The following is a 25,125-nucleotide window of genomic DNA, read 5'->3' as shown; positions in this document are numbered from 1 at the left end:
TTCGGCCCTCCCCGCACACCCCCCCCCCCCCCAAATGTCTCCTCAGCTTCGGCCCCCCACCCCAAACACCCCCCAGTGCCCCCCCCCACATCCCCTCCCCCCCCCCAAATCTCTCCACAGCTTCGGCCCCCCCCGCGCCCCCCCCCCCAAACACCCCCCAGTGCCCCCCCCTCACATCCCCTCCCCCCCCCCCCCAAAATCTCTCCACAGCTTCGGCCCCCCCCCCAAATACCCCCCCTAGGCCCCCCCCTCACATCCCCCCCCCCCCCCGAAATCTCTCCACAGCTTCGGCCCCCCCCGCGCCCCCCCCGCGCACCGCCGACCCCCCAAGATGAGGAGGAGGGGGGGGGGGAGCAGCTCCGAAGACGAACGCAGTGCCCCCCCCGCTGCGGGTACGTTATCCTTTAATGTGGGGGGGGGGCGGCTACAAACCGGCTGTGCCCCCCCCCCTCACTTTGTCCCCCCCCCCATAGGGCCCCCCCCGCGGAGCTGCGCCTCCTGCAAAACCCAGCGGACCCCGTTATGGAGAGCGGCGGAAAACGGGACCCCGCTGTGCAACGCCTGCGGTATTCGGTGAGGGGGGGGCACCCCGTAAACCCCCCCCCAAATGAAACCCCAAAGGGGGAGCATCCCGTAAACCCCCCCCCAAATGAAACCCCAAAGATGGGGGGGGGCACCGCCATAACCCCCATAATCCCCCCCCCCAAATGAAACCCAAAGGGGGGGGGCACCCCGTAAACCCCCCCCGCAAATGAAACTCAAATGGGGGGGCACCCCATAATCCCCCCCCCCAAATGAAACCCCAAAGATGGGGGGGCACCGCCATAACCCCCATAATCCCCCCCCCCCAAATGAAACCCAAAGGGGGGGGCACCCCATAAACCCCCCCCCAAATGAAACTCCAAAGGGGGGGGGGGGCACCGCCATAACCCCCATAATCCCCCCCCCCAAATGAAACCCAAAGGGGGAGCATCCCGTAAACCCCCCCCCAAATGAAACCCAAAGGGGGGGGGCACCCCGTAAACCCCCCCCCAAATGAAACCCCAAAGATGGGGGGGGGGCACCGCCATAACCCCCATAATCCCCCCCCCCCAAATGAAACTCAAATGGGGGGCACCCCATAAACCCCCCATAATTACCCCCCAAATGAAACCCAAAGGGGGGGGGCACCCCGTGAACCCCCCCCCCCAAATGAAACCCCAAAGGGGGGGGGGGGGGCACCGCCATAACCCCCATAATCCCAACCCCCAAATGAAACCCAAAGGGGGGGGGCACCCCGTGAACCCCCCCCCCAAATGAAACCCCAAAGGGGGGGGGGGCACCGCCATAACCCCCATAATCCCACCCCCCAAATGAAACCCAAAGGGGGGGGCACCGCCATAACCCCCATTATCCCCCCCGCAAAAGAAACCCTAAGGGGGGGGCGCCCCATAAACCCCCCATAATTACCCCCCAAATGAAACCCGGGGGGGGGCACCGCCATAACCCCCCCCCAGATAAAACCCAAAGGGAGGGGGGGAAACCCCCATAAACCCCCCCCCCCAAATAAAACCCAAAGGGGGGGGGCACCGCCATAACCCCCCCCCCCAAATGAAACCTAAAGGGGGGGGGGCACCCCATAACCCCCCCCCCAAATAAAATCCGGTGAGGGGGGGGGCACCCCATACCCCCCCAAAAATAAAACCCAAAGGGGGGGGGGCACCCAATAAACCCCCTCCCCCCCTTTTGGGTTTTATTTTCGGGGGGGTGGGCAACCCCATAACCCCCCCCAGTAAAACCCAAAAGAGGGGGGGGGCACCGCCATAACCCCCCCCCCCCCCAAAATAAAACCCAAATGGGGGGGGGGGCACCCTGATAACCCCCCCCCCCCCCCCCCACTCCCAAGTATATGAGCCTAATGGAGGCAAAATACCACCCTACTGAATATTAAACAGCCCCTAATGAATATTAAACAACCCCCTGATTAATATTAATGTCGCTCTTCCTTTTCCCAGGTACCGGAAGTACCGCCGCCGCTGTCCCCGCTGTTGGAGCATCCCGAGGAGGAGCTGCCCCCCCCCCCGCCGCGCGGTGCCCAAAATGCGGGGCTGAGGACCCCCCCTCCACCCCCCCCCGGGGAGGGGGTGATCGTATGGACCCCCCCCCCTCCCATCCCCAGGAATGAGAATGGGGGGGGCGATGGACCCCCCCCGATGAAAGGGGCTGAGAATTGACCTCCTCCCCCCGGATTAATAATGGGGGGCAATGGACCCCCCCCCAGGAGTGAGAATGGACCCCCCCACCCCCAGGAGTGATAATAGGGGGGCGATGGACCCCCCCCAATGAAAGGGGCTGAGAATTGACCTCCCCCCCCCCCGGATTAATAATGGGGGGCAATGGACCCCCCCCCCCAGGAGTGAGAATGGGGGGGTGATGGAGCCCCCCAGGAGTGAGAAGGGACCCCCCCCACCCCCAGGAGTGATAATAGGGGGGCAATGGCCCCCCCCCGATGAAAGGGGCTGAGAATTGACCTCCCCCCCGGATTAATAATGGGGGGTAGTGGACCCCCCCACCCCCCCAGTGAGAGGGGGGCGGGTTTATGGATGGGGGGGCGGGGCTCAATGGGATTCGAGGCTTCCCATTGGTCGCTATGGGGTAGGGGGCGGGTTTGTGGGGGGGCGGGACCCAATTGGATTTGAGGCATCCCATTGATCGCTATGGGGTGGGGGGCGGGTTTATGGATGGGGGGCGGAGCACAATGCGATTTGAGGCTTCCCATTGGTCGCTATGGCGTAGGGGGCGGGTTTATGGGGGGCGGGGCTCAATGGGATTTGAGGCTTCCCATTGGTCGCCATGGGGTAGGGGGCGGGTTTATGGGTGTGGGGGCGGGGCCCAATGGGATTTGAGGCTTCCCATTGGTCGCTATGGGGTGGGGGGCGGGTTTATGGTTGGGGGGCGGGGCACAATGCGATTTGAGGCTTCCCATTGGTCGCTATGGGGTGGGGGGCGGGTTAATGGGTGGGGGGCGGGACCCAATGGGATTCGAGGCTTCCCATTGGTCGCCATGGGGTAGGGGGTGGGGCACAATGCGATTTGAGGCTTCCCATTGGTCGCTATGGGGTGGGGGGCGGGTTTATGGATGGGGGGTGGGGCCCAATGCGATTCGAGGCTTCCTATTGGTCGCTATGGCGTGGGGGCGGGGCGTTCTTGTTCCATGTGACCCCACCCCCTCCTCCCTCCCTCACCCCACCATCACCAACCCTCCCCCCTCCCCCCCCCTCCAGCAGTGACAGCAGCACCGCAGCGCCGGCACCGCGTGGTACCGGCGGTGTCACCGTCAGTGTCACCATCAACCCTGTCACCACTGCCACCATCGACCCACGATTGTCACCGCTGCTGCCATCACCGCTGCCAGGTTGGTCACCATCGCTGCTGTCACCATCGCTGCCATCACCGGGGTTGTCACCATCGCTGCTGTCACCAGGGTTGTCACCATCACTGCTGTCACCATCACTTGGGATTGTCACCATCGCTGCTGTCACCATCGCTGCTGTCACCAGGGTTGTCGCCATCACTGCTGTCACCATCTCTTGGGATTGTCACCGTCGCTGCCATCACCAGGGTTGTCACCATCACTGCTGTCAACCATCGCTGCCATCACCGGGGTTGTCACCATCACTGCTGTCACCATCACTTGGGATTGTCACCATCGCTGCCATCACCAGGGTTGTCACCATCACCGCTGTCAACCATCGCTGCTGTCACCAGGGTTGTCACCATCACTGCTGTCACCATCACTTGGGATTGTCACCATCACTGCTGTCACCATTGCTGCCATCACCAGGGTTGTCACCATCACCGCTGTCACCATCACTGCTGTCACCAGGGTTGTCACCATCACTGCCATCCCTGCTGTCACCATCACTGGGGCTGCCAACGTTCCTGGTTGTTGGGGTTGCCACCATCGTCACTGTCACCATCACTTGGGATTGTCACCATCGCTGCTGTCACCAGGGTTGTCACCATCACCGCTGTCACCATCGCTGCTGTCACCACCGCCGTGTTTGTCACCATCACCGCTGCACACGCGGCACGGCGCTAAAGCTGCGGTGAGTTGGGATGGGGAGGGGGGGAACCCACGTGCAATGCACGCCCACGTGCAAAATATGCACGCCCCCACGTGCAATGCACGCCCACGTGCAAAATGCGTGCGCCCCCGCGTGCAATGCACACCCACGTGCAATGCACACCCACGCACACATGCAGCACACGCGTTGCACGCCCTCGTGCACGCTCACACGCACCCCCCCCCCGCACACACCCCCACGTGTGGCCGTTGCACGCTGCCCACGCTTTGCACACTCACGCAACGCCCACGGCGCTGCATTTGCACGTGGGGGTGGGTTGGGGGAGGGGAGGGGCGGAGCTGCTGCGTGAGCCTTCATCCTCCCCTCCTCATCCTCGCCCCATCCCTGACCTTCCTCCCCTCTTCATCCTCGCCCCTATTCCTGCCTGTTGCCTTCCTCCCCTCCTCATCCTCCCCCCCATCCCTATCCATAACCTTCATCCCCTCCTCATCCTCACTCCTCACCCCTGACCTTCCTCCCCTCCTCATCCTCATCCTCACTCCCATCCTCATCCCTATTACCATCTGAAGCCTTCATCCCCTCCTTGTCCTCACTCCTCACTCCTGACCTTCCTCCCCTCCTCATCCTCCCCCCCATCCCTATCCATACCTTCCTCCCCTCCTCATCCTCGCCCCTATTCCTACCCTTAGCCTTCATCCCCTCCTCATCCTCCCCCCCCATCCCTATCCATAACCTTCATCCCCTCCTCATCCTCACTCCTCACCCCTGACCTTCCTCCCCTCCTCATCCTCACCCCCATCCTCACCCCCTATTCCTACCCTTAGCCTTCATCCCCTCCTCATCCTCCTTCCCCATCCCTATCCATAACCTTCGTCCCCTCCTCATCCTCACACCTCACCCCTGACCTTCCTCCCCTCCTCATCCTCACTCCCATCCTCATCCCTATTACCATCTGAAGCCTTCATCCCCTCCTTGTCCTCACTCCTCACTCCTGACCTTCCTCCCCTCCTCATCCTCCCCCCCATCCCTATCCATACCTTCCTCCCCTCCTCATCCTCGCCCCTATTCCTACCCTTAGCCTTCATCCCCTCCTCATCCTCCCCCCCATCCCTATCCATAACCTTCATCCCCTCCTCATCCTCACTCCTCACCCCTGACCTTCCTCCCCTCCTCATCCTCACCCCCATCCTCACCCCCTATTCCTACCCTTAGCCTTCATCCCCTCCTCATCCTCCTTCCCCATCCCTATCCATAACCTTCGTCCCCTCCTCATCCTCACACCTCACCCCTGACCTTCCTCCCCTCCTCATCCTCACTCCCATCCTCATCCCTATTACCATCTGAAGCCTTCATCCCCTCCTCGTCCTCACTCCTCACCCCTGACCTTCCTCTCCTCCTCATCCTCCCCCCCATCCCTATCCATAACCTTCATCCCCTCCTCATCCTCACTCCCCCCCCCCAGGCCTTCCTCCACTCCTCATCCTCACTCCCATCCTCATCCCTATTACCATCCATAGCCTTCATCCCCTCCTCATCCTCACCCCCTATTCCTACCCTTAGCCCTCATCCCCTCCTCATCCTCCTCCCCCATCCCTATCCGTAACCTTCATCCCCTCCTCATCCTCATCCCCCTCCTCATCCCTATTACCATCTGAAGACTTCATCCCCTCCTCATCTTCACTCCTCACCCCCATTCCTCTCCGTAGCCTTCATCCCCTCCTCATCCTCACCCCCTCTCTCCCCCCCCAGCCCTGACGGGACCCCATGGCTGCCCCCCAAGCGGCCGCAAAGCTGCTGCCCCCCCTCCTCCTGGCACTCGCAGGTAATGGGGGTGAGGAGGGGGCAATCGGGGTGGGGGTCCCATATTTGTTAATATGGGGGGGGGACACAGCCCTGACCTGTTGGGGCACGGGGTGCTGCTCTGGATTTGGGGTCCTGGTTTGCTGTTGGGGATTCATTTGGGTCTGGGGTCCTACTTAGGGGTCAGGGTCTCATTTGGGTCTGGGGTCCCATTTGGGTCTGTAGTCTCCCATTGGACTGAAGGTCCCATTTGCTGCTGGGGTCCCATTTGGGTCTGGGGTCTCATTTGGGTTTGTGGTCTCCCATTGGACTGAAGGCCCCATTTGGGTCTGGGGTCCCATTTGGGTCTGGGGTGTCATTTGGGTCTGGGTCCCATTTGTCTCTGGAATCCCATTATGGGTCTGGGGTCCCATTTGGGTCCATGGTTTCCCATTGGACTGAAGGCCCCATTTGGGTCTGGGGTCCCGTTTGTGCCTGTGGTCTCCCTTTGGACTGAAGGCCCCATTTGGGTCTGGGGTCCCATTTGGGTCTGGGGTCCCATTTGTGCTTGTGTTCTCCCATTGGACTGAAGGCCCCATTTGGGTCTGGGGTCCCATTTGGGTCCATGGTTTCCCATTGGACTGAAGGCCCCACTTGGGTCTGGGGTCCCGTTTGTGCCTGTGGTCTCCCATTGGACTGAAGGCCCCATTTGGGTCTGGGGTCCCATTTGGGTCTGGGGTCCCATTTGTGTTTGTGTTCTCCCATTGGACTGAAGGCCCCATTTGGGTCTGGGGTCCCACTTGGGTCTGTGGTCTCCCATTGGACTGAAGGCCCCACTTGGGTCTGGGGTCCCATTTGTGCCTGTGGTCTCCCTTTGGACTGAAGGCCCCATTTGGGTCTGGGGTCCCGTTTGGGTCTGGGATCCCACTTGGGTCTGGGGTCCCACTTGGGTCTGGGGTCCCATTTGTGCCCGTGGTCTCCCATTGGACTGAAGGCCCCACTTGGGTCTGGGGTCCCGTTTGGGTCTGTGGTCCCACTTGGGTCTGGGGTCCCATTTGTGCCCGTGGTCTCCCATTGGACTGAAGGCCCCACTTGGGTCTGGGGTCCCATTTGGGTCTGTGTTCTCCCATTGGACTGAAGGTCTCATTTGGGTCTGTGGTCCCACTTGGGTCTGGGGTCCCATTTGTGCCCGTGGTCTCCCATTGGAGTGAAGGTCCCACTTGTCTCTTGAATCCCATTATGGGTCTGTGGTCCCACTTGGGTCTGGGGTCCCACTTGTGCCCGTGGTCTCCCATTGGACTGAAGGCCCCACTTGGGTCTGGGGTCCCACTTGGGTCTGGGGTCCCACTTGGGTCTGGGGTCCCATTTGTGCCCGTGGTCTCCCATTGGACTGAAGGTCCCATTTGGGTCTGGGGACCCACTTGTCTCTGTGGTCCCATTTGGGTCTGGGGTCCCACCTGGGTCTGTGGTCTCCCATTGGACTGAAGGCCCCACTTGGGTCTGGGGTCCCATTTGGGTCTGTGTTCTCCCATTGGACTGAAGGTCCCATTTGGGTCTGTGGTCCCACTTGGGTCTGGGGTCCCACTTGTGCCCGTGGTCTCCCATTGGACTGAAGGTCCCATTTGGGTCTGGGGACCCACTTGTCTCTGTGGTCCCATTTGGGTCTGGGGTCCCACCTGGGTCTGTGGTCTCCCATTGGACTGAAGGTCCCACTTGGGTCTGGGGTCCCACTTGGGTCTGGGGTCCCACTTGTGCCCGTGGTCTCCCATTGGACTGAAGGTCCCACTTGGGTCTGGGGTCCCACTTGGGTCTGGGGTCCCATTTGTGCCCGTGGTCTCCCATTGGACTGAAGGTCCCATTTGGGTCTGGGGTCCCACCTGGGTCTGTGGTCTCCCATTGGACTGAAGGTCCCACTTGGGTCTGGGGTCCCACTTGGGTCTGGGGTCCCACTTGTGCCCGTGGTCTCCCATTGGACTGAAGGTCCCACTTGTCTCTGTGGTCCCACTTGGGTCTGGGGTCCCACTTGTGCCCGTGGTCTCCTGATGCACTGAAGCCCCCGTTCGGGGTCCGCCAGCCCCCTCGGCCGCCTTCTGGGTCCGCTCGTGGCCGCGCGTCGCCGTGGTTCCGTTCGGCGGCTCGGTGCCCATCAACTGCAGCCGCGGTTTCTGCCCGGGTCTCGCGGTGCCGCCGGAGCTGAGCTGGGCGCTGGGCAGCGCCGCCGGGCCGGGCGGCCGCCGCTGGAGGACCTTCGTCCTCACCAACGTCACCCAGTGGGAGCCGGAGCCGGCGCTGTGCCGAGCGCGGTGCGGGGACAGCAGTGCCAACAGCAGCACTGCCGTCATCGTCTACAGTGAGTGGGGGGGGGGATTGGGATTGGGATTGAGGTAGGATTGGGATTGGGATTGGGGGGGATTGGGATTGGGGGGGGATTGGGATTGGGATTGGGATTGGGGTGGGATTGGGATTGAGGGGGGATTGGGATTGGGATTGGGGTGGGATTGGGATTGAGGGGGGATTGGGATTGGGATTGGGGTGGGGGGGATTGAGGTGGGATTGGGATTGGGATTGGGGGGGGATTGGGATTGGGGTGGGATTGGGATTGGGATTGGGGGGGGATTGGGATTGGGGTGGTGGGAGATTGGGGTGGGATTAGGATGAGATTGGGATTGGGGTTGGGGTGAGATTGGGATTGGGGTGGGATTGGGATTGGGGTTGGGATTGGGGTTGGGATTGGGGTGAGATGGGATTGAGGTGGGATTGGGATTGGGGTGGGATTGGGATTGGGGTGGGATTGGGGTGGGGGGAGATTGGGGTGGGATGGGATTGAGATTGGGATTGGGGTGGGATTGAGGTGGGATTGGGATTGGGATTGAGGGGGGATTGGGATGGGATTGAGGTGGGATTGGGATTGGGGTTCGGGTTGGATGGGATTGGGATTGAGGTGGGATTAGGGTGAGATTGGGATTGGGGTGGGATTAGGGTGGGATTGGGGTGAGATTGGGATTGGGGTGGGATTGGGTGGGATTGGGGTGGGATTGGGATTGGGATGGGGTGGGATTGGGATTGGGGTGAGATTGGGATTGGATAGAATTGGGGTGGGTTTGGGATTGAGATGGGATATAGGGTTGGGGTTGGGATTGGGATGTAGGGTTGGGATTGGGATGGGATTGGGATGGGATGTAGAGTTGGGATTGGGATGGGGTGTTGGGATTGGGATGAGATATAGGGTTGGGATTGAGATTGGGATGGAATATAGGGTTGGGATTGGGATGGGATGTGGGGTTGGCATTGGGATATAGGGTTGGGATTGAGATTGGGATGGAATATAGGGTTGGGATTGGGATGGGATGTGGGGTTGGGATTGGGATGGGATGTTGGGATTGGGATGAGATATAGGGTTGGGATTGAGATTGGGATGGGATGTGGGGTTGGGATTGGGATTAGGGCTGGGCTGCAGGCGGATCTGTGACGCCTCCGTCCCCCCGCTCTGCTCCGTCCCCATAAGAGCAGCCGGCCTGGGTGCGTTTGGACGCGGTGCCGCCGGTGCCGGTGGGCGCCGCGGTGACCCTGCGGTGCCGGGTGGCCGAATGCGCCCCGCTGGCCAACCTGACGGTGACGCTGCGGCGCGGCGCCGAGACCCTCAGCACCCACAGCTTCCCCCCCGCCCCCGGCAGCGCCGCCGTCACCGTCAGCCACGCGCTGACCGCCGGGCCCGGCGACCACGGCCAGCCGGTGCGCTGCCACGCCGAGCTCTCCCTGCGCCCCCATGGGCCGCTCTTCGCCCGCGCCGCGGCGCCCGTCCGGCTCTCGGTGTTCGGTGAGGGCGGCGCCGCGGGGTCACGGCCTCCAGTCCCATCCCAATGTCTGGTCCGATCCCGGTCTCTAGTCTGATCCCGGTCTCTAGTCTGATCCCAATCTCTAGTCCGATCCCAGTCTCTAATCCCATCCCAATCTCTAGTCCAATCAAATCTCTAATCCAATCACAGTCTCTAATCCAACCCTAATCTCTAGTCCCATCCCAATCTCTAGTCCAATCCCAGTCTCTAATCCGATCCTAGTCTCTAATCCGATCCTGATCTCTAATCCAACCCTAATCTCTAGTCTAATCCCAATCTCTAATCCGATCCCAATCTCTAGTCCAATCCCAGTCTCTAATCCAATCCCGATCTCTAATCTATCCCAGTCTCTAATCCAATCCCAGTCTCTAATCCAATCCCGATCTCTAATCTATCCCAGTCTCTAATCCAATCCCAGTCTCTAGTCCGATCCCAGTCTCTAGTCCAATCCCAGTCTCTAATCCCATCCCAATCTCTAGTCCAATCCAAATCTCTAATCCGATCCCAGTCTCTAATCCAACCCTAATCTCTAGTCTAATCCCAACCTCTAATCCGATCCCAATCTCTAGTCCAATCCCAGTCTCTAATCCGATCCCGATCTCTAATCCAATCCCAGTCTCTAGTCCGATCCCAATCTCTAGTCCAATCCCAGTCTCTAATCCAATCCCGATCTCTAATCCAATCCCAGTCTCTAGTCCAATCCCAATCTCTAGTCCGATCCCAGTCTCTAATCCGATCCCAATCTCTAGTCCAATCCCAGTCTCTAATCCAATCCCAGTCTCTAATCCAACCCTAATCTCTAGTCTAATCCCAATCTCTAATCCCATCCCAATCTCTAGTCCAATCCCAGTCTCTAATCCGATCCCAATCTCCAATCTGATCCCAGCCTCTAGTCCGATCCCAGCCTCTTGTCCCATCCTAATCTCTAATCCAATCCCAATCTCTAATCCAATCCCAATCTCTAGTCTGATCCTGATCTCTAATCCAATCCCAATCTCTAGTCCAATCCCAATCTCCAGTCTGATCCCAGTCTCCAGTGCCATCCCAATCTCTAATCCAATCCCAATGTCTTGTCTGATCCCAGCCTCTAATCCGATCCCAATCTCTAATCCAATCCCAATGTCTTGTCCGATCCCAGCCTCTAATCCAATCCCAATCTCTAGTCCGATCCCGGTCTCTAATCCAATCCCAGTCTCTAGTCCGATCCCAATCTCTAGTCCGATCCCAATCCCATTCCCATCCCATTCCCATCCTCATTTCCATCCCCAACCCAATCCCATCCCATTTCCATTCCAATCCCACCCCAATCCCAATTTCATCCCCTTTCCCACCCCAATCCCAATCCCATCCTAATTTCCGTCTCCACCCCAATCCCAATCCCACCCCAATCCCAATCCCAATTTCATCCCCATTTTCACACCCACCCCAATCCCATTCCCATCCCATTCCCACCTCAATCCCAATCCCATCCCAATCCCACCCCAATCCCAATCCCATCCTCATTTCCATCCCCACCCCAATCCCATTCCCACCCCAACCCCAATTCCAATTCCAATCCCAATCCCATCCCCATTTCCATCCCCACCCCAATCCCAATTTCATCCCCTTTCCCACCCCAATCACAGTCCCATTCCCATCCCAATCCCAATCCCAACCCCATTCCCACCCCAATCCCAATCCCATTTTCATCCCCATTTCCACACCCACCCCAATCCCAAACCCACCCCAATCCCAATCCCATCCTCATTTCCATCCCCAACCCAATCCCATCCCATTCCCATCCCAATCTCACCCCAATCCCAATCCCAGTCCCATCCCCTTTCCCACCCCACCCCAATCCTATTCCCACCCCCACCCCAACCCCAATCCCAATTTCATTCCCATTTCCACACCCACCCCAATCCCAATCCCATTTCCATCCCAATCCCACCCCAATCCCAATCTCAATTTCATCCCCTTTCCCACCCCACCCCAATTGCAGTCCCAGTCCCATTCCCATCCCAATCCCAACCCCAACCCCATTCCCACCCCAATCCCACCCCTTTCCCACCCCACCCCAATCCCAGTCCCATTCCCATCCCAATCCCACCTCATTTCCATCCCCACCCCAATCCCAATCCCATCCCCTTTCCCACCCCAACTCAATCCCAGTCCCATTCCCACCCCAATCCCACCCCATTCCCACCCCAATCCCATCCCCTTTCCCCCCCACCTCAATCCCAGTCCCATTCCCACCCCAATCCCAATCCCATCCCCTTTCCCACCCCAACTCAATCCCAGTCCCATTCCCACCCCAATCCCACCCCATTCCCACCCCAATCCCATCCCCTTTCCCCCCCACCTCAATCCCAGTCCCATTCCCACCCCAATCCCAATCCCACCTCTTTCCCACCCCACCCCAATCCCAATCCCAACCCCAACCCCATTCCCACCCCAATCCCAATCCCATCCCCTTTCCCACCCCACCTCAATCCCAGTCCCATTCCCACCCCAATACCACCCTATTCCCACCCCAATCCCAATCCCATCCCCTTTCCCACCCCACCCCACCCCCACCCCACCCCCACCCCTGGCTCTCAGCCCCCCTCACCCTTTCTCTCTCCCCCCCCAGCCCTCCCGGATCCCCCCCAGCTCCTCTCCCCCCCGCACCTCGAAGCCGACACCGCAGGATCCGGCAGCTGCCGCGTGCCGGGCGCCTTCCCGGCGGAGGAAACCCGCGTGGTGCTGGCGCTGGATGGGGACCCTTTGGAGACGGCGGTGACGGCGACGGCGGAGGCGGTGACGGCCGTGGCTCGGATCAACCCCCGAACCGTGGGGCGCCGCGAGCTCAGCTGCACCGCCGCGGTGGGCGCCGCGGAACGGACGGCGCGGGCGCCGATCCACGTTTATCGTACGGGCGGAACCGAACCCCAAGGAGCGCGGCCCCGTAGATCCCAACCTTGAGATCCCACCCCAAAAATCAACCCTGAGATCGCACCCCGGCCCCAGGACCCCAGGACCCCAACCCTGAGATCCCATCCCAGCACCCGACCCCAAGATCCCAACTCTGAGATCCCATCCCAGCACCCGACCCCAAGACGCCAATCCTGAGATGCCATCCCAAGACCCCAACTGTGAGATCCCATCCCAGCACCCGACCCCAAGATCCCAACTCTGAGATCCCATCCCAACACCAAGACCCCAAAGCTGAGATCCCATCTCAACACCCAACCCCAAGACCCCAACCCTGATATCCCACCCCAGCACCCGACCCCAAGATCCAAACTCTGAGATCCCATCCCAACACCCAACACCAAGACCCCAAAGCTGAGATCCCATCTCAACACCCAACCCCAAAACTCCAACCCTGAGATCCCATCCCAAAAACCAACCCCAAGACCCCAACCCTGAGATCCCATCCCAAAAACCAACCCCAAGACCCCAACCCTGAGATCCCACCCCAGCACCCGACCCCAAGACCCCAACCCCCGAGATCCCACTCCAAAACTCCAACCCTGAGATCCCACCCCAACACCCGACCCCAAGACCCCAACCCTGAGATCCCACCCCAGCACCCAACCCCAAGATCCCAACCCCCGAGATCCCACTCCAAAACTCCAACCCTGAGATCCCACCCCAGCACCCGACCCCAAGATCCCAACTCTGAGATCCCATCTCAACACCCGACCCCAAGACCCCAACCCCAAGACCCCACTCCAAAACTCAACCCTGAGATCCCACACCAACACCCGGCCCCAAGACCCCAACCCTGAGATCCCACCCCAGCACCCGACCCCAAGACCCCAACCCCAAGACTCCACTCCAAAACTCAACCCTGAGATCCCACACCAACACCCGGCCCCAAGACCCCAACCCCGAGATCCCAACCCAAAACCTAACCCCAAGACCCCAACCCTGAGATCCTATCCCAACACCCGACCCCAAGACCCCAACCCCCGAGATCCCACTCCAAAACTCCAACCCTGATATCCCACCCCAACACCTGACCCCAAGATCCCAACCCTGAGATCCCACCCCAACACCCAACACCAAGACCCCAACCCTGAGATCCCACCCCAACACCCGACCCCAAGACCCCAACCCTGAGATCCCACCCCAGCACCCAACCCCAAGATCCCAACTCTGAGATCCCATCCCAACACCTGACCCCAAGACCCCAACCCTGAGATCCCACCCCAGCACCCAACCCCAAGATCCCAACTCTGAGATCCCATCCCAACACCTGACCCCAAGACCCCAACCCCCGAGACCCCACTCCAAAACTCAACCTTGAGATCCCACCCCCAGCACCCGACCCCAAGACCCCAACCCCGAGATCCCAACCCAAAACCCAACCCCAAGACCCCAACCCCGAGATTGCACCCCACCACCCGACCCCAAGACCCCAGCTCAGCCATCCCACCCCTCCGACCCCCCCCTAAAACCCCACCCTTCCTCCCACCCCATAGGATTCCCAGCGCCCACCCTGGAGCTGAGCCCGGTACCCGTGGGTCTCCCGGTGTCACTTTGGTGCCGCTCGGCGCCCGCCGACCCCCCGTCGGTGCGGCTGCAGCTGCGTGATGCCGAGGGGGGGGTCCTGGCCGAGGGTCCCCAGCCGGCGCTGGAGCTGCGCGTGGTGCCGCAGCGGGAGGACGATGGGCGCCGGTTTGGGTGCAGCGCCCGCCTGGCGCTGGGGGACGACGTGGTGACCAAAGAAACCGAGGGGAGGCTGACGGTGCTCTGTGAGTCCCTGCCGCGCTCCCCGTCGGCCCCGCGTGGGGTTGGGGAGGGGGAGAAGGGTGGGACGTTTGGGGTGGTCTCCGTCCTCATCCCCGTCCCGTCGCCGTCCCCGTTCTGTCCCCATCCTCATCTCCATGCCAATTCCCGTTCCCGTTTCTATTCCCGTCCCTCGTCCCCATCCCATTCCACATCCATTTTCATCTTCGTCTCCATCCAACCCCCCACCTCCCCCTTCCACCCCAACCCCACCTAATCCCATCCCATCTTCATCCCACACCCATCCCATCCCACACCCATCCCATCCCATCTCACCCCACCCCCTCACTCCCCCCATCTCATCCCATCCCGTCTCCATCCAACCCATCCCATGTCCATCTCCATCTCCATCCCATCCCATCCCATCCCATCCCACATCCATCCCCTCCCCTCCCCTCCCCTCCCCTCCCCTCCCCTCCCCTCCCCTCCCCTCCCACATCCATCCCATCCCACCCCATCCCATCCCACCCCATCCCATCCCATCCCATCCCATCCCATCCCATCCCATCCCATCCCCTCCCCTCCCCTCCCCTCCCCTCCCCTCCCCTCCCCTCCCCTCCCATCCCACCCCACATCCATCCCACATCCATCCCATCCCACATCCATCCCCTCCCCTCCCCTCCCCTCCCCTCCCCTCCCCTCCCCTCCCACATCCATCCCCTCCCCTCCCCTCCCCTCCCCTCCCACCCCACATCCACCCCACATCCACCCCACATCCACCCCACATCCATCCCACATCCATCCCATCCCCTCCCCTCCCCTCCCCTCCCCTCCCACATCCATCCCCTCCCCTCCCACCCCACCCCACCCCACATCCACCCCACCCCACCCCACCCCATCTCCACCCAACCCCCCCCCCCACCTTCTCCCTTAACCCCCCTCCTCCCCATCCCTTCCTCCCCCCCAGACCCCCCCGAGATGGACTCCACCTCCTGCCCCACATCCCTCACGTGGTTGGAGGGCACACGAGAATCCCTCTCCTGTGGTGCCTCCGGTAACCCCACACCCATCGTCACCTGCGCCCGCCGCGGTGACCCCCCCGGCACCGCCGAACCCATCCTGGTCAGCCGGTCCCACGCCGGCATCTACCACTGCAACGCCACCAACAGCGTGGGGACACGGAGCCGCGTCGTCACCGTCCGTGTGGAGTGTGAGTGGGGTGGGTGGGGGGCACCCGGGGGGGGGAGTGGGGCTCAGATCGGCCGTGGGTCCGGGCGGTGCCAAATACGGCCACGTTTTATTGGGGAACGGAAGGATGTGGGGTGAGGCGGGGGGGGGTTGGGGTTAAAAGGGGAGGATTTGGGTCGGGTGTGGGGTGAAATTCTTCCTTTTGGGGTTTGGGGGGGGTCTGTGGGGTGGGATTTGGGGAGTAAATGGGGCATGGGGGCAAAACTGGGGGGAGATTTGAGGTCCCAGCTGGAAATAGTTTGTGGTTCTGTAATTGTGTGACTGTGGGAGTCTGTAATTAATTACGTGATTGTGGGAGTCCGTGATTAATTATGTGATTGTGGGAGCCCGTGATTAATTATGTGATTGTGGGAGTCTGTAATTAATTATGTGATTGTGGGAGCCTGTAATTAATTATGTGACTGTGGGAGTCTGTAATTAATTATGTGATTGTGGGAGCCCGTGATTAATTATGTGATTGTGGGAGCCCGTGATTAATCATTTGATTGTGGGAGCCTGTAATTAATTATGTGACTGTGGGAGTCTGTAATTAATTATGTGATTGTGGGAGCCCGTGATTAATTATGTGATTGTGGGAGTCCATAATTAATTATGTGATTGTGGGAGTCCATGATTTGGTGATCCCATAATTCAGTCAATCCTGTCATTTGGTGATTGATTTGGTGATTTGATGATCCCATGATTTTGTGATCCCATGATTTTGTGATCCCGTGATTTGGTGATCCCGTGATTTGGTGATCCCGTGATTTGGCAATTGATTTGGTGATTTTGTGATCCCGTGATTTGGTGGTCCTGGGACTTGGTGATCCCATGATTTGGAGATTGATTTGGTGATCCCATGGTTTTGTTATCCCATGATTTGGTGATTCCATGATTTGTTGATCCCATGATTTGGTGGTCCTGTGATTTTGTGATCCCATGATTTTGTGATCCCGTGATTTGGCGATTGATTTGGTGATTTGGTGATCCCATGGTTTTGTTATCCCATGATTTGGTGGTCCTGTGACTTGGTGATCCTGTGACTTGGCGGTCCAGTGATTTAGTGATCCTGTGTTTTAGTGATCCCGTGATTTGGCGATTGATTTGGTGATTTGGTGATCCCATGATTTGTTGATCCCATGATTTGGTGGTCCTGTGATCTTGTGATTCCGTGATTTGGTGATCCCATGATTTGGTGATTTGGTGATCCCGTGGTTTTGTTATCCCATGATTTGGTGGTCCTGTGATTTGGTGATCCCATGATTTGGTGATCCCGTGACTTGGTGATCCCGTGATTTGGTGGTCCCATGATTTTGTGATCCCGTGACTTGGCGATCAATTTGGTGATTTGGTGATCCCATAATTTGGTAGTCATGTGATTTTGTGATCCCGTGATTTTGTGGTCCCGTGATTTTGTGATCCCGTGATTTTGTGATCCCGTGATTTTGTGGTCCCATGATTTGGTGATCCGGTGATTTGGCGATTGATTTGGTGGTCCCATGATTTTGTGATCCCATGATTTTGTGATCCCGTGATTTGGTGATCCCGTGACTTGGTGATCCTGTGATTTGGCGATCAATTTGGTGATTTGGTGATCCCATAATTTGGTAGTCCTGTGATTTTGTGATCCTGTGATTTTGTGATCCCATGATTTTGTGGTCCCATGATTTTGTGATCCGGTGATTTGGCGATTGATTTGGTGGTCCCATGATTTGGTGATCCCATGATTTTGTGATCCCGTGATTTGGTGATCCTGTGATTTGGCGATCGATTTGGTGATTTGGTGATCCCATAATTTGGTAGTCCTGTGATTTGGTGACCCCGTGATTTGGTGATCCCATGATTTGGTGATCCCGTGATTTGGCGGCTGCTTTGGTGACGCGTCGATGCCACGATTTGGCTGCCCTGTGATCTGGCGATTTGTCCGCCCCGCGATTCACCGATTCCCCTTCTTGCCGATCCCACGACGTGCTGATCCCTCACCTCCCCGATCCCACGATCCGACCACCCCACGCTTCCCTCCCCGCCTCCCTTCGCCCCCCAGATGAGCCCTCGCTCTCGGAGCTCGGCTGCCCGGCGCACCGCACCTGGTTGGAGGGCCAGCGCCGGGAGCTGCCGTGCGACGCCGAGGGGGACCCAGCGCCCACCACGCACTGCGCCCGCCACGGGGGACCCCCGGGGGGTGAGGATGGCGGCACCGTCAGCCGCGGCGACGCCGGGCGTTACGTCTGCACAGCCACCAACCGGCACGGATCGGCGCGGCGCAGCGTCGACGTCACCGTCGAGTGTGAGTGGGGAAACGGGGGGTGATGGGTTTGGGGGTGCCGTCGTGACAGTGCCAGGGGTGGCTGGGATGACATCGTGACAGTGCCAGGAATGGCTGGGATGACATCATGGCTGTGCCAGGGGTGCCGTCGTGACAGTGCCAAGGCTGCCAAGGATGCCATTGTGTCTGTGCCAGGGATGCCATCATGGCCGTGCCAGGGGTGCCATCGTGTCTGTGCCAGGGATGGCAGGGATGACATCATGGCCGTGCCAGGGGTGCCGTCGTGACAGTGCCAGGGATGGCACAGATGACATCATGGCCGTGCCAGGGATGCCATCATGTCTGTGCCAGGGATGGCAAGGATGACATCATGACCGTGCCAGGGATGCCATCATGTCATGCCAGAGATGCCAGGGATGCCATCAATGGCTGTGCCAGGGATGCCATTATGTCCATACCAGGGATGCCATCGTGTCTGTGCCAGAGATGCCATCGTGTCTGTGCCAGGGATGCCATCATGGCCGTGCCAGGGGTGCCGTCGTGACAGTGCCAGAGATGCCAGGGATGACATTATGGCCATGCCAGGGATGCCATTGTGTCTGTGCCAGGGATGCCATTATGTACATACCAGGGATGCCATTGTGACAGTGCCAAGGCTGCCAGGGATGCCATCGTGTCTGTGCCAAGGCTGCCATCATGACCATTGCCAGGATGCCATCATGGCCGTGCCAGAGATGCCGTGTCTGTGCCAGCAGTGCCACCATCACCAAGCCAGGGATGCTGTGTTTGTGCCAGGGATGCCATATCCATGCCAAGGATGCCACTGTGTTCATCTTACAAATGCTGTATCCATACTGTGGCCAAAATAGGGATGCCATGGCTATACCATGACCAAAGCAGGGATGCCATGGCTCTACCATGACCAAGATGCCATAGCTCTACTATGACCAAAGTAGGGATGCCATGGCTCTACCATGACCAAGATGCCATAGCTCTACCATGACCAAAGCGGGGATGCCATACCTCTACCATGACCAAAGATGCCATGGCTCTACCATGACCAAAGCGGGGATGCCATACCTCTACCATGACCAAAGATGCCATGGCTCTACCAAAACCAAAGTAGGGATGCCATACCTCTACCATGACCAAAGATGCCATGGCTCTACCAAAACCAAAGTAGGGATGCCATAGCTCTACCATGACCAAAGATGCCACGGCTCTACCAAAACCAAAGCGGGGATGCCATGGCTCTACCATGACCAAAGATGCCATGGGTCTACCATGACCAAAGTAGGGATGCCATGGCTCTACCATGACCAAGATGCCATGGCTCTACCAAAACCAAAGTAGGGATGCCATGGCTCTACCATGACCAAAGCCGCCATGGCTCTACCAAGTTGGGAACGCCATGACCCTACCACAACCAAACCAGGGATGCCACGACCACCCCAGGAACGCCACGACCGTGCCGATGCCACCATCGGTGCCATCACGGTTCCCCAACCCCCCCTTCTTTTCCCCCAACCCCCCCCTTTCCCTACAGACCAACCCAGCATCGGTGATGCCGACTGCCCGGCGCGACGGCTGTGGGTGGAGGGCAGAGCGGCGGAGCTGGAATGCAACGCCAGTGGGAACCCCCCCCCCAACGTAGCCTGTTCCAAATTGGGGGACCCCCACGCCCCCCCCGGCAGTGCCAACGTCACCCGTGCCCACGCCGGTACCTATCAGTGCCGGGCCACCAACGTGCATGGCACCGCCCTGAGGAACGTCACCATCACTGTGGAGTGTGAGGGGGGTGATGGGGGGAGGGGCTGGGGGGGGGAGGTGGGGGGGGGAGATGGGGAGGGAGGTGGGGGGGATGGGGGGGGAGTAGGGGGGCGAGGTGGGGAGGGGATGGGGGGGAGATGGGGGGGAAGATGGGGAGGGAGATGGGGGGGGAAGATGGGGGTTGAAATGGGGGGGGGGGAAATGGGGCGGGAGGTGGGGGGGGAGATGGGGGGGAAGATGGGGAGAGAGGTGGGGGGGGGAGTTGGGGGGCGAGGTGGGGAGGGGATGGGGGGGAGATGGGGGGGGAAGATGGGGAGGGAGATGGGGGGGAAGTGGGGAGGGAGATGGGGGGGGAAATGGGGGGGGAAGATGGGGGTTGAAATGGGGGGGGGGAAAATGGGGCGGGAGGTGGGGGGGGAAATGGGAAGGGTAGGTAGGGGGGGGAGTTGGGGGGCGGGGTGGGGAGGGGATGGGGGGGAGATTGGGGGGGAAGATGGGGGGGAGGTGGGGGGGGAAGATGGGGGTTGAAATGGGGGGGGGGAAATGGGGGGAAAATGGGGGGGGAGGTGGGGGGGAAATGGGGGGAGAGGAGGGGGGGGAGGTAGGGGGGAAATGGGGGAGGAAATGGGGTGGGAGGTGGGGGGGGAAATGGGGGGAGAAATGGGGGGGGAGGTGGGGGGGAAGTGGGGGGGGGGAAGTGGGGGGAGAAGTGGGGGGAGGTGGGGGGGAGGTGAGGGTGAAATGAGGGGTTGGGGGTAAAGATGGGGGTTTGGGGTCCCCCAGAATGTCCGTTTTTGGGGGTTAAAAATGGTCGATTTTAGAGTTAAAAACGGGTGATTTTTGGGGTTAAAAACGGGCGATTTGGGGTTTTTGGAGGACCAGCAAAGGGGGAAACCGCTGGGTTTGGCGTCCCCCAAAATGACCTTTTTTGGGGGTTAAAAATGGTCGGTTTGGGGGTTTTGGGGGTCAAAAATGCTCGATTTTAGGGTTAAAAACGGGCGATTTTGGGGGTTAAAAACGGGCAATTTGGGGTTTGGGGAGGATCAGCAAAGAGGAAAACCGCTGGGTTTGGGGTCCCCCAAAATGACCGTTTTGGGGGTTAAAAATGGTCGATTTGGGGTTAAAAACAGGTGATTTGGGGGTTTTTGGAGGACCAGCAAAGAATGAAACCTCTGGGTTTGGGGTCCCCCAAAATGACCGTTTTTTAGGGGTTAAAAATGGGTGATTTGGGGGTTAAAAAAGGGCGATTTGGGGTTAAAAACGGGCAATTTGGGGTTTGGGGAGGATCAGCAAAGGGGGAAACCGCTGGGTTTGGCGTCCCCCAAAATGACCTTTTTGGGGGGTTAAAAATGGTCGGTTTGGGGATTTTGGGGGGGTTAAAAATGGTTGATTTTAGGGGTTAAAAATGGTCGATTTTGGGGGTTAAAAACGGGCGATTTGGGGTTTGGGGAGGACCAGCAAAGGGGGAAACCGCTGGGTTTGGGGTTCCCCAAAATGACCGTTTTGGGGGGTTAAAAATGGTAGGATTGGGGATTTTGAGGGGGGTTAAAAATGGTTGATTTTAGGGGTTAAAAATGGTCGATTTTGGGGGTTAAAAACGGGTGATTTTGGGGTTTTTGGAGGACCAGAAAGGAGGGAAACCGCTGGGTTTGGGGTCCCCCAAAATGACCGTTTTGGGGGGTTAAAAATGGTCGGTTTGGGGTTAAAAACAGGTGATTTTGGGGGTTTTTGGAGGACCAGCAAAGAATGAAACCTCTGGGTTTGGGGTCCCCCAAAATGACTGTTTTTTGGGGGTTAAAAATGGTCGATTTTAGGGTTAAAAACGGCTGATTTTGGGGTTAAAAATGGGCGATTTGGGGTTTTTGGAGGACCAGCAAAGGGGGAAACCGCTGGGTTTGGGGTTCCCCAAAATGACCGTTTTGGGGGTTAAAAATGGTCGGATTGGGGATTTTGGGGGGGGTTAAAAATGGTTGATTTTAGGGGTTAAAAATGGTCGATTTTGGGGGTTAAAAACGGGTGATTTGGGGTTTTTGGAGGACCAGAAAGGAGGGAAACCGCTGGGTTTGGGGTCCCCCAAAATGACCGTTTTGGGGGGTTAAAAATGGTCGATTTGGGGTTAAAAACAGGTGATTTGGGGGTTTTTGGAGGACCAGCAAAGAATGAAACCTCTGGGTTTGGGGTACCCCAAAATGACTGTTTTTTGGGGGTTAAAAACGGGCGATTTGGGGTTAAAAACGGGCAATTTGGGGTTTTTGGAGGACCAGCAAAGGGGGAAACCGCTGGGTTTGGCGTCCCCCAAAATGACCTTTTTGGGGGGTTAAAAATGGTCGGTTTGGGGGTTTTGGGGGTCAAAAATGGTCGATTTTAGGGTTAAAAACGGGCGATTTGGGGTTTGGGGAGGACCAGCAAATTGGGAAACCGCTGGGTTTGGGGTCCCCCAAAACGACCGTTTTTTGTGGGGGACGCTTTGAGGCTGGAAGGGACAAGAAGCGAAAGCGCTGGGACGTTTTGGGGTAAAAAAGGCCCCTTTTGGGGTTTCCCCCCCCGCGCAGACAGCCCCGCTGCCCTCACCCTCCGCGTGCTGCCGTCCCCCAACGTGAGCCACGGGGGGAGCTTCAGCGTGGAGTGCGGAGCCGAGGGGGTCCCGACCCCCACCTTTGGGTGGGCGCTGCCCCCTGCCCCCAACCTGCGCTTCGGGGCCGACAACCGGTCGGTGGAGGTGGAGAACGCGGCGGCCGTCAACCGCGGGCGCTACACCTGCGTGGCCGTCAACCGGCACGGCCGGCGCGTGGGCAGCGTGGTGGTGAGCGTGGATGGTGAGCTTTTGGGGGGGGGGGGGGGGACAGTGGGGTGGTGTCACCAGTGGGGTGTGGGTGGTGGTGTCAATAGTAGGGTGTCGGTGTCACCGGTAGGGTGTTGGTGTCACTGGTAGGGTGTTGGTGTCACCAGTGGGGTGTGGGTGGTGGTGTCATCAGTGGGGTGTTGGTGTCACCAGTGGGGTGTTGGTGTCACCATTTTGCTGTCGTTGGTGGAGTCGCCATTGGGTGTTGGTGTCACTAGTAGGGTGTCGGTGTCACTGGTAGGGTGTTGGTGTCATCAGTGGGGTGTTGGTGTCACCGGTAGGGTGTTGGTGTCACTGGTAGGGTGTTGGTGTCACCAGTGGGGTGTGGGTGGTGGTGTCACTAGTAGGGTGTTGGTGTCATCAGTAGGGTGTGGGTGGTGGTGTCACTAGTTGGGTGTCGGTGTCACCGGTAGGGTGTTGGTGTCATCAGTGGGTTGTCATTGTCAGTGTCACTACTGGGGTGGCGGTGTCACCGGTAGGGTGTTGGTGTCATCAGTAGGGTGTGGGTGGTGGTGTCAATAGTAGGGTGTCGGTGTCACCGGTAGGGTGTTGGTGTCACTGGTAGGGTGTTGGTGTCACCATTTTGGTGTCGTTGGTGGAGTCACCATTGGGTGTTGGTGTCACTAGTAGGGTGCTGGTGTCACTAGTAGGGTGTCGGTGTCACCGGTAGGGTGTTGGTGTCATCAGTGGGGTGTTGGTGTCACTGGTAGGGTGTTGGTGTCACCAGTGGGGTGTGGGTGGTGGTGTCACTAGTAGGGTGTTGGTGTCATTAGTAGGGTGTGGGTGGTGGTGTCACTAGTTGGGTGTCGGTGTCACCGGTAGGGTGTTGGTGTCATCAGTGGGGTGTCATTGTCGGTGTCACTACTGGGGTATCGGTGTCACTGCTGGGGTGTTGGTGTCATCAGTAGGGTGTGGGTGGTGGTGTCACTAGTAGGGTGTCAGTGTCACCGGTAGGGTGTTGGTGTCATCACTGGGGTGTTGGTGTCATCAGTAGGGTGTGGGTGGTGGTGTCACTAGTAGGGTGTCGGTGTTACCGGTAGGGTGTTGGTGTCATCAGGGCGTGTTGGTGTCATCAGTGGGGTGTTGTTGGTGGTGTCACTACTGGGGTGTCGGTGTCACTACTGGGGTGTTGGTGTCACTGGTAGGGTGTTGGTGTCACCAGTGGGGTGTGGGTGGTGATGTCACTAGTAGGGTGTCGGTGTCATCAGTGGGGTGTTGGTGTCACCATTTTTGTGTCGGTGGTGGTGTCACTAGTAGGGTGTTGGTGTCACCATTGGGGTGTTGTTGGTGGTATCAGTACTGGGGTGTTGGTGTCTCCAGTGGGGTGTTGGTGGTGGTGTCACCAGTGGGGTGTCAGTGTCATCAGTGGGGTGTCAGTTTCACTATTGGGGTGTTGTTGGTGGTGTCACCAGTAGGGTGTCGGTGTCATCAGTGGGGTGTCAGCGTCACCAGTGGGGTGTCATTGGTGGTGTCACTACTGGGGTGTTGGTGTCACTAGTAGAGTGTTGGTGTCACCAGTGGGGTGTTGGTGTCACCAGTGGTGTGTCAGTGGTTGTCACCAGTGGGGTGTTGGTGTCACCAGTGGGGAGTCGGTGCCACCAGTGGGGTGTCATTGGTGGTGTCACCATTGGGTGTCGGTGTCACCAGTGGGGTGTCGGTGTCACCAGTAGGGTGTTGGTGTCATCAGTGGGGTGTTGGTGTCACCAGTGTGGTGTCGTTGGTTGTGTCACCATTGGGGTGTCATTGGTGGTGTCACTACTGGGATCTTGGTGTCACCAGTAGGGTGTTGGTGTCATCAGTGGGGTGTTGGTGTCACCAGTGGGGTGTCCTTGGTGGTGTCACTACTGGGGTGTCGGTGTCACCAGTAGGGTGTCGGTGTCACCATTGAGATGCCATTGTCAGTGTCACCATTGGGGTGTTCTTGGTGGTGTCACTAGAGAGGTGTCACCGTGTCACTGTGTTGGTGTCAAGTTCACCAGCGCAGTCTCCCCATTGTGCCATCACCATGAAGGTGCCGCAGTCGGGGTGTCACACGGGTGCTGTTGGCAGGGTGTTGGTGCCACCGGTGCCACGCCGCCGTCCCGTTGTCCCCGCAGAGAGCCGGCTGTCCCTGCTGCTGTCCCTGTCCCTGCTGGGTTCCGTCACCGTGCTGGCAGCGGCCGCGTGGGGCATTTATTACATGAAAAGCACCGCCTGTAAGAAGGGAGAGTACAACGTGCGCGACGCCGAGGGTTCCTCCGAGGCCTCCCGCCTACACCGGGGGGACAGCGGGGGACAACGGGAGCTGTTTGGGATCCCTCTCACCCCCACCTGAGGGACCACGGCACCCGGGACCCCCGGAGCACGGGGAGGTGGGGGACAGCGTGGTGACACCCGGCCCGAGGGATGGTGGTGGGTGTCACCGTGCTGTGCCTGTGGTGGTGGTGGCTGTCACCGCGTTGTCCGCAAGAAGCTGTGTTGGTTGTCGTCGTATGTCCCCAAGAAATGGTGTTGGATGTCCCCAAGGAACGGTGTTGTTGGATGTCTCCAAGAAACGGTGTTGGATGTCACTGTGCTGTCACCAAGGAACGGTGTTGTTGGAGGTCTCCAAGGAACAGTGTTGTTGGATGTCTCCAAGGAATGGTGTTGGATGTCCCCAAGGAA

General features: G+C 59.1%; 1 protein-coding gene across 4 annotated transcripts; it reads left to right on the top strand.

The window, feature by feature from the left end:
- Positions 1-3,274: 3,274 nt before the first annotated feature.
- On the top strand, positions 3,275-25,115 carry LOC116240332 (intercellular adhesion molecule 5). Of its 4 annotated transcripts, none has more exons than XM_090128951.1 (12): positions 3,282-3,394; positions 3,994-4,088; positions 5,817-5,889; positions 7,921-8,196; positions 9,352-9,663; positions 12,294-12,572; positions 14,131-14,403; positions 15,345-15,587; positions 17,649-17,891; positions 19,417-19,659; positions 22,193-22,456; positions 24,579-25,115. In XM_090128951.1, the coding sequence occupies exons 3-12, from the start codon at positions 5,832-5,834 to the stop codon at positions 24,794-24,796; spliced, it is 2,409 nt and encodes an 802-aa protein (XP_089985077.1). In that variant the 5' UTR covers positions 3,282-3,394; positions 3,994-4,088; positions 5,817-5,831; the 3' UTR covers positions 24,797-25,115. The 4 variants fall into 4 exon arrangements, with proteins under 4 accessions (XP_089985075.1, XP_089985078.1, XP_089985077.1 ...); XM_090128950.1 differs by having other exon boundaries at positions 3,292-3,394; positions 3,464-4,088; XM_090128949.1 differs by lacking the exon at positions 3,994-4,088 and having other exon boundaries at positions 3,275-3,394.
- Positions 25,116-25,125: the final 10 nt, after the last annotated feature.

The sequence above is a fragment of the Phasianus colchicus genome, chromosome 34, assembly GCF_987193195.1.
Source record: "Phasianus colchicus chromosome 34, bPhaCol1.hap1.1, whole genome shotgun sequence".
Lineage (NCBI taxonomy): Eukaryota > Metazoa > Chordata > Aves > Galliformes > Phasianidae > Phasianus > Phasianus colchicus.
Note: the sequence above shows the minus strand (reverse complement) of the source record. Positions and strands in the feature narration are given on the sequence as shown.

Bases quoted from the DNA above. Each gene is read 5' to 3' on its own strand.
- LOC116240332 (XM_090128949.1), top strand. From the start codon at position 5,832: ATGGCTGCCCCCCAAGCGGCCGCAAAGCTGCTGCCCCCCCTCCTCCTG. The intron at 8,197-9,351 runs GTGAGTGGGGGG...CGTCCCCATAAG, and splicing joins CACTGCCGTCATCGTCTACA to AGCAGCCGGCCTGGGTGCGT. The intron at 17,892-19,416 runs GTGAGTGGGGAA...CTTTCCCTACAG, and splicing joins CGTCGACGTCACCGTCGAGT to ACCAACCCAGCATCGGTGAT.